Source organism: Colobus angolensis, unplaced genomic scaffold (assembly GCF_000951035.1).
Source record: "Colobus angolensis palliatus isolate OR3802 unplaced genomic scaffold, Cang.pa_1.0 Scaffold39, whole genome shotgun sequence".
Lineage (NCBI taxonomy): Eukaryota > Metazoa > Chordata > Mammalia > Primates > Cercopithecidae > Colobus > Colobus angolensis.
Window position 1 is genome coordinate 4,952,682 of NW_012117265.1, and position 8,972 is coordinate 4,961,653.

The 8,972-nt window shown below is 56.3% G+C and overlaps 1 protein-coding gene across 1 annotated transcript; it reads left to right on the forward strand.

The window, feature by feature from the left end:
* The first annotated feature begins 4,831 nt into the window (after window positions 1-4,831).
* On the forward strand, window positions 4,832-8,408 carry ZNF414 (zinc finger protein 414). The gene is made up of 8 exons (XM_011954932.1): window positions 4,832-4,955; window positions 5,659-5,971; window positions 6,284-6,391; window positions 6,502-6,607; window positions 7,030-7,373; window positions 7,454-7,504; window positions 7,963-8,136; window positions 8,223-8,408. The coding sequence occupies exons 1-8, from the start codon at window positions 4,953-4,955 to the stop codon at window positions 8,294-8,296; spliced, it is 1,173 nt and encodes a 390-aa protein (XP_011810322.1). The 5' UTR covers window positions 4,832-4,952; the 3' UTR covers window positions 8,297-8,408.
* Window positions 8,409-8,972: the final 564 nt, after the last annotated feature.

Here is an 8,972-nt window from a genome sequence, read left to right on the forward strand (position 1 = left end):
GAAAATAAAAAAGCCAGTGTCGTGGTACATGCTTGTATTCCCAGATACTCAGGAGGCTGAGGTGGGAGGCTCACTTGAGCCCAGCAGGTCCAGGCTGCAGTGAGCTGTAATTGCAACATTGTACTCCAGCCTGGGCAACACAGCTAAACTCTGTCCCTCTAATAATAATAATAATAATAATAATTCTAGCTTTCTAGATTATTCTAGCTTTCTAAATTATTATTAAATATATGGACACCCACTCCGCACTCAGCCCCTCAAGGAGAAGCCAGTCTAGTAGAGATGGGGCCGACTGGTGAGATCAGGACTGGCCCACAGAAGAGGCGAATTCAGAGGTGGAATGGGCGTTGCAGCAGGAGTCAGGAAGGTGGGAGAGGGTCGGTCTCAGCGGATTTGGTTGACAAGCACTGCACAGAGTGATTTAAGCTGTGATGAGCAAACTTCAGGCAGAGAATACCTACCCAACTGGAGAATGCGGCATTGGGAATCCCCAATAGAGCCAGGAATCAAAGCAAGACTAGCAGCCGGGCACAGTGGCTCACGCCTGTAATCCCAGGGCTTTGGGAGGCTGAGGTGGGCAGATCACTTGAAATAAGGAGTTCGAGACCAGCCTGACCCACATGGTGAAACCCCATCTCTACTAAAAATACAAAAATTAGCCAGGCGTGATGCGCACGACTACAGTCCCAGCTACTCTGGAGGCTGAGGCAGGAGAATCGCTTGAGCCCAGGAGGTGGAAGTTGCAGTGAGCCGAGGTTGTGCCACTGCACTCGTCTGGGTGACAGAACAAGACTCTGACTCTCATACACACACACACACACACATACACACACACAGCAAGACTGGCCAGGAGAGCCTTCTGCAGAATCTATTCTCCCTTCTGTGCCTGTCTTGGGAAGCTGAGCATGGCTGGAAAAAATCCTCAAGGCTGCAACTGAGTCTCAAGGGCCATTTTATTGCTCAATGATGACACAAAAGTATTTAGCAATCCCTCGAATGACCCTGGTACTTTCCATCTCTGAATTTCCTTTTTTTTTTAATTTGAAGATTTTGAAGATGGGGTCTCACTGTGTTGCTCAGGCTGGTCTCGACCACCTGGGCTCCTGCAATCCTCCCACTTCAGCCCTCCCCTAGTATGTGAGATTACAGGCATGCACCACGGCACTCCAGCATCTGATTCTTGTTGCTATTGTTTTGAGACAGGGTTTCACTCTGTTGCCCCAGACTGGAATGCAGCGGTATGATCATAGCTCACTGCAGCCTTGGATTCCTGGACTCAAATCATGATCCCGCATCACCCTCCGCATCACCCCCCCAAAGTGCTGTGATTACAGGTGTGAGCCACTGTGCACCGCGCCATGGGCCATTATCTTAAAGGTTTAGCATATGCTAACAGATATCATCTCCTATCTAGGTTACAGGCATCTTCAGACTGCAGACCTCAGTCATGTCTGCCCTGCCTGCTGCTCACCCCACATCCTGTTGACTCTTTTACAAAATTTCTTAAGTCCGGTCCCTCCTCTCCCTTCCTTCCTTGGGTCCCTGTCCCTTCTGCTGCCTCACCCCATCCTTTGCCAGATTGCACTAGCCTCCCCTGCACACACACACACACACACACACACTTCCTCACCCTACATTAAAATGATCTTTGTTTTTTAAAGCAAATGAGTTTTTAACTGAATAATTGAAAGAAAAAAATTTAATCTGTTTATTTTTGTTTTACTTTTATATGTATGTACGTATTTATTTTTGAGATGGAGTCTTGCTCTGTCACCCAGACTGGAGTGCAGTAGCGCAATCTTGGCTCACCACAACCTCTGCCTCCCAGGTTCAAGCGATTCTCCTGCCTCAGCCTCCCAAGTAGCTAGGATTACACGAAGGCGCCACCATGCTCGGCTAATTTTTGTATTTTTAGTAGAGACGGGGTTTCACCATGTTGGTCAGGCTGTTCTCGAACTCCTGACCTCGTAATCCACCCGCCTAAGCCTCCCAAAGTGCTGGGATTACAGGCGTGAGCCACCATGCCTGGCCTTTTGTTTTATTTTCTTAGAGACACGGTCTTGCTCTGTTGCCCAGGATGGAGTGCAGTGGCATGAACACAGCTCACTGCAGCCTCTAAATTCTGGTCTCAAGTGATCCTCCCACCTCAGCCTCCCAAAGTGCTGGGATTGCAGGCTTGAGACACCATGCCTGGACAGGAAAAAAAAATTTTTTAATTAAAAAACCACAAAAGTGAAAACTCAGTCTCTCTCCCACTCAAACATCCCTGTTCCTCTCCCCAGTTTTTAAATATCTCCTAAAGGTATTCTCTGCATATAAAAGCCCATAGGGGGCTGGATACAGTAGCTCACACCTGAAATCCCAACACTTTGGGAGGCTGAGGCGGGTAGATCACTTGAGCCCAGAAGTTCTAGACTATCCTGGGCAACATGACAAAACCCCATTTCTACAAAAAATATAAAAATTAGCTGGGTGTGGTAGCACACACCTTTAGTACCAGCTACTAGGGAGGCTGAGGTAGGAGGATCACCTGAGCCCAGGGAGGTTGAGGCTGCACTGAGCTGTGATCACATCACTGCACTCCAGCCTGAGCAACAGAGTGTGACTGTGTCTCAAACAAACAAACAAACAAACAAAAAAGCCGGATGCAGTGGCTCATGCCTGTAATCCCAGTACTTTGTAAGCCCAAGGCAGATGGATTGCTGAGGCCAGGAGTTCAAGACTAGCCTAGCCAACATGGCAAAACCCTGTCTCTACTACAAACAAAAATTAGCCGAGTGTGGTGGCGCAAGCCCGTAGTCCCAGCTACTTGGGAGGCTGAAGCAAGAGAACTGCTTGAACCCAGGAGGCGGAGGTTGCAATGATCCAATATCATGCCACTGCAAAGTGTCCTGGGGGACAAAGTGAGACTCTGTCTCAAAAAAAAAAAAAAAAAAGTGCATTTAAGTACAATTTGCTTTACAGATGGAAATACATTGCGCATAAAACCTACAGTTGTGGCCAGGTGCGGTGGCTCATGCCTGTAATCCCAACACTTTAGGAGGCTGAGGCGGGCGGATCACCTGAGGTCGGGAGTTTGAGACCAGCCTGACCAACATGGAGAAACCCCCGTCTCTACTAAAAATGCAAAATTAGCCGGGCGTGGTGGCACATGCCTGTAATCCCAGCTACTCAGGAGGCTGAGGCAGAAGAATCGCTTGAACCCAGGGGGCAGAGGTTGCAGTGAGCCTAGATCGCGCCACTGCACTCTGGCCTGGGTGACAATGCCAGACTTCGTCAAAAACAAAAAACAAAAAAAACCCCTACAGTTGCCTAGAACTCAGCAAACACCTCTTGAATGGCAGCATGATGTATCATAGAAATCCAAGACGTTAGGTCTACCTTACCACCCTCTCAGCAGCCCATCCTCCTCCAAGTGACTGCCAGGAATCAGATGATGCGCCTGCCCCTGCTAAAAATTCATCCGTGGTTACAACAGAAACCACACTTCTGTCTCTGCACCACTCCCATGGCCCTGCATGACCTGCCGTGCACCATATTCGCTTTCTGACCTCCACACCCCGCCTCCACTCTGCTCCAGTGGTGTTCTCGTCTCCTCGCGGCTCTTTGACCAAAATAAGCCCGTCGCACCCCACTCCAGGACATCTGCACCAGCTATCCGGTAGAGCCCCCTGCTCCTCAGGTTTTCCACCAGCTCACTCCTTGATCATCTGGAGACAGCTCGGAAGTCACCTCCTCAGAGTGGCTTCCCTGACCCATCACTTCTACATTTAATTGTTTCCTTCATTGCACTGAATAGGACAAAAGATTGTTTTTGCACTTGTTGATTTACTGTTTATTTCCCCATTTTAATTTATTTTTATTTCACTTTTAGAGATGGGGTCTTGCTTTTTCGACCAGGCAGGAGTGCAGTGGTGCCATCACGCTCACTGCAGCCTCGACCTCCCTGGCTCAAGCGATGCTGTTTCCCCATTTTAAAATGTGAGTGAAAGGGGAGGCGAGGTGGCTCACGCCTGCAATCCTAACACTTGGGAGGCCGAGTCGGGAGGATCGTTTGAGCCCAGGAGTCTGAGACTGGCCTAGGCAACACAGAGAGATCCTGTCTCTAAAAAGAATGTAATAATTAGCTGGGCACGGTGGCGCACGCCAGTAATCCCAGCTACTCAGGAGGCTGAGATGGGAGGATCGCCTGAGCCCAGGAGGTCAAGGCTGCAGCGAGCTATGATCGCATCACTGCGCTCCAGCCTGGGCGACAGTGCAAGACCCTGTCTCAACACTATAAAAAATAAAGAAGAACTGGCCGGGCGCGGTGGCTTACGCCTGTAATCCCAGTACTTTGGGAGGCCGAGGCGGGTAGATCACCTGAGGTCAGGAGTTCACGACCAGCCTGGACAACATGGTGAAACCCCGTCTCTACTAAAAATACTAAATATTAGCCAGACGTGGTAGTGGGCGCCTGTAATCCCAGCCACTTGGGAGGCTGAGGCAGGAGAATCGCTTGAGCCCGGGAACCGGAGGTTGCAGTGAGCCAAGATCTTGCCATTACACTCCAGCCTGGGCAGCAAGAGCGAAACTCCGTCTCAAAAAATAAATAAATAAAATAAGAACTGCTGTTTATCGCCTGTCCAGGGCTGATGTTGGGACAAGACTAGAGGGGATGAAGGTGCCCATTTTGAACCCGGACCTCTGTTCACGGAGTCGCCTGAGGGGCGCTCTGATTACCCTGGGATAGCAAGACTACACCAGCGTCCAAGTTGCACTCCACGTTGACTCTGCCCTCAGGCCCCGCCCCCATCCGAACGCCTTGCGCAGGCCCCGCCTCCAACCTCGCGAGAGCTGAGAGGCGGAAAATGGCGCTGACGTGAGCGCGAGCTCGCATTGCCCAGAGGGTGGCCGCTGCCTAAGCTGGAGCCGCCGGAGCCGCAGGAACAAGAGGCCGAGCCGTGTCGAAGATGGTGAGCGCGGCACCGGGATCGCGGGTGCGGCGAAGCGGCGGGGACTGGCGGGGGGCGACCCTGTCGCGCATACATCCTCCGGCCGACCCCGCCCCCACATCCGGGCACCCGTCCGCCGCTGGCTGTCGCTCGGAGAGCGCCCTACTTCCGGGCCGGGCCCGGAATGGACCACGCCCACTAGACTGGGGCTCCGCCCAAAAATTTATTACATCCGGGTCCCCAGCACCTCCAAGATTGTCCACACGGCTCGCAGCTGGCCAGTGTTTCTCGGTCCTCGGACAATCCTTGTCTAGCTCCTCTAGCATCTTTCCAGTCGCTCCCTGCCCATAGCCCCACCTCCATAGCCTTGGCCCCGCCCACTCCCTGTAGGCCACGCTTGTGTCGCATACTGGGGCTCCCACTTATCCTAGTTGAGGAGATGCTTCTCCCATGTACATAAGAAGCTCAATCTGGGCCAGTGCAGTCGCTGACGCCTTTAATCCCAGCACTTTGGGACGCTGAGGCAGGAGGATCACTTAAGACCAAGGGTTCAAGACCAGCGAGGGCAACATGGCAAAACCCCCATCTTTATAAAAAGGAAAAAGGAGCTTAATCCATCCTTACGTATTCCCCTATCCTCTCCTGCTGGTGATTCCTTAGGATGGGGGCCGACTGGGTTGACCCAGAGCCCAGAAGAGTTATCTCTGCCTCTTCCTTCCACCAGGAGGAGAAACCCTCAGGACCCAGCCCAGACATGCCGGCCACTGCAGAGCCCAACTCCAGTGAGATCGACAAGGAGTTGTTGTCCCCGGCTGTGCCATCTGCCGCCACCTTCTCCTCCATGGCGGAGGAGCCGGGCCCTGAGCAGGCAGCCACACCACCAGTGTGGGAACGTGGAGGGCTTGGAGGGATGCAGCAGGGCTCCTCCCCAGCCCCAGACAGCTGCCAGCCTGGCCCCGGACCCAGCCCTGGCCCGACCAGCATAGTCTCCGGGACCAGCGAGGACCTGCGGCCTCCCAGACGACGCCCACCTCCAGGTGATCTGTGATGGTACCTTCTGGGGAGTCACCAGCCCTGGAACAATAGAAGCAAGCACAGAATCTCTAACCTAAGGGCCTTTCTAGAGGGATGCCACTCATCATTTTACTGCGCTGCCAGGGGATGCCAGGCTGTGGCTCTAATGGTGAGCCTGGCCAATCCAGCCCCTGCACGGTGGCAGATCAGTCTGTTGTGGTAGGCAGAGAGTAGAGGCCCCAGCATCATATTTGCTTCTCTGGGGCAGAGCCCTGGGGTCAGGGACAGCACTAGTGAGGAAGGGACCAGTGACCCCTGTTCTGTGCGTCCTGCAGGGAAGCAAATCCCTTGCTCCAGCCCTGGCTGCTCCCTCAGTTTTCCCAGCGTCCGTGACCTGGCACAGCATCTGCGAACCCACTGCCCGCCCACACAGTCCCTGGAAGGTAGGGCCAGGACCGGTAATGGGGAGGCAGGTTAGGGTGGGAAAGAGGTGGAGCCCCTCGGAGCCAGCCTTGACCACCCCTTTCCACTCCTCTGTCTTCATCCCTACCAGGCAAGCTCTTCCGCTGCTCAGCCCTGAGCTGCACCGAGACCTTCCCCAGCATGCAGGAGCTGGTGGCTCACAGCAAACTGCACTACAAGCCCAATCGCTACTTCAAGTGAGACCCTGACCTCTTAAGCTCCGCCCTGCCCTAGCCTCACTATGTGTGTGGGCTCCAGGCCTTCGTCCCTTCCGGGTCAGGGTGTTGGAGGGCGGGATTTGATGTGGGTGGGCCTTTGGGGAAGCCCCGCCCTCACATCGCTGGATGGGGCGGGGCACAAGTGGGCGTGGCTCCACCCCGCGAGGCTTTACCTCCCAAGTGGAAAACCGGCCTCCTAACTTAAACTTGAGACTTCTTTCCGGGTTTCCCCAGGGTTCCCACCTATAGTGGTCAGGAAGGGTCGCTGCCACGCTTGTACGGGAGCGCGGAGGCGATTGGTGCCCAGGCTCCGTTCCCACGCTCGAAGGGCGGGTGGCACTGCACAGAACCCTCTCCCTGGTCTCCCTGGAGGCCCAGCCCAGCCCTCTGCCCACCTCCAGGTGTGAGAACTGCCTCCTGCGCTTCCGCACGCACCGCTCGCTCTTCAAGCACCTACATGTTTGCGCGGAGCATGCGCAGAGCCCAGCCCCGCCACCACCCCCGGCCCTGGACCGAGAGCCGCCCGCGCCCGAGCGTCCCCCGGAGGTTGACCTCGCGTCAGCCCCGGGCCTGCCGTTCCCGCTGCTGGAACCTTTCACGACTCCCGCCCCTGCCCCCACTGGACCGTTCCTGCCCTACTTGAGCCCTGCGCCCTTTGGCCTAAGCCCCCCGCGCCTGCGCCCCTTCCTGGCCGCTGCACCCGGGCCACCGGCTTCCAGCGCCGCCGTCTGGAAAAAGAGCCAAGGTGAGTGTAGGGTCGGGGGTCACCAGGAGGGTGGACTGGGCTCGCCCCGACTCTGAACTTGACTCGCCCCTTTACCGCAGGTGCTGGCAGCAGCCCCCGAAGACCCCAGGGCGGCTCCGACGCGCCCTCAGGTGCGTGCAGGTGACCACCAGGGAGGGGTGGAGGGGCTTTCCTGCGCCCTGCGGGGTCCGGTGGATACCAGGAGGCAGCAGTGCCTATCCCCTTCCCAGGGGGCAACAAATGCCACCGTCCCGAAATACAGGATTTTTGCCTTAAAAATGACTGGCACCTGCGCCTTCATCTGCGCCGGCGTTCCCGTGTAAACCTTGCGCCCCTTTTACCGTTCACCTCGGAGCGGGCTTCTCTCCGACGGTGGATCTGGGGATGGTGGTAGGGGACGCGAAAAAGCCAAGTTGGGTGCCCCCAACTCTGGGGGCAGACAGACCCGGGAGAAACTGAACCAGGCGCCCGGAAGCTGATGGGGGGTGGGAAAAGGTCCCACCCACCCTCGCCGGCGTCTTCCATCCTTGGCGCACGGGTCTTCTGGGTTGGGGGAGCCCGGGACTGACGGGGTCCCGCCTGCCCGCAGGGCACGCGGCCCCGAGCCGCATCGTGTGGGAGCACACGCGCGGCCGCTACTCGTGCATGCAGTGCGCCTTCTCCACGGCCTCGCGGTCCGCCATGACCCTGCACCTGGAGGACCACCGCCCCGGCGCCCCCGTGGCCCCCGCGCCCGGGCCACCGCGCCCCGACGCCCCCGCGGGTAAGGCCGAGGAATGCGCGGGTGGAGAGGGGGGCGGGGGTCCAAGGCGCTGAGGCTCAGGCGCCCCCCTCCTCTGCCCCACCCAGATCCGGCCCCGCTTGCACCCAAGGTGTCGCCGCTGCTTTCAGAGGGGGAGCTTCCAGTGTTCTCGCAGCTCTGAACCCCGCCGCTTTCGGGGTGGCCCATGGGATGTGGGTAGTTTTGTCATTTGGAGGGGGTGCAGGGAAGGGGGGTTGGGGGTGGACAATAAAGAAGGCGCCATGAGCCAGCCTGTGCTGTGTTCCCATCCTTGCCCCTCCAAAGTGCAGTGGGCTGGACCCCAGCAGTCATGGAGAGATCACATCTTGGGAGGACCACCTGGGTCCACAGGTGCAAGCCTCAGCCCACCTGTGTCCTATCTCCCCATCACCCCAATCCTGGGACCCAGGTCCAGCTGTGGTTGAGGTCCCCAATACCCACTATGGCACTGTTCTCCCTTGTCCAGAAACCAAATGGGATGGGACTTTCCAGTTTTCTTTTAAGAAGTCCCGGCTGGGGCCGGTTGCGGTGGCTCACGCCTGTAATCCCAGCACTTTGGGAGGCCTAGGCGGGTGGATCATGAGGTCAGGAGATCGAGACTATCTTGGCTAACACGTTGGGTTTACAGACGTGAAACTCCCTCTCTACTAAAAATACAAAAAATATTAGCCAGGCATGGCGGCATGCGCCTGTAGTCCCAACTGCTGGGGAGGCTGAGGCAGCAAGATGGCGTGAACGCGGGAGGCGGAGCTTCCAGTGAGCCGAGATCGTGCCACTGCACTCCGGACTGTGCCACACAGCAAGACTCCCTCTCAAAA

Bases quoted from the DNA above. Each gene is read 5' to 3' on its own strand.
- ZNF414 (XM_011954932.1), top strand. The intron at 6,608-7,029 runs GTGAGACCCTGA...GCCCACCTCCAG, and splicing joins AAGCCCAATCGCTACTTCAA to GTGTGAGAACTGCCTCCTGC. The intron at 7,374-7,453 runs GTGAGTGTAGGG...CCTTTACCGCAG, and splicing joins CGTCTGGAAAAAGAGCCAAG to GTGCTGGCAGCAGCCCCCGA.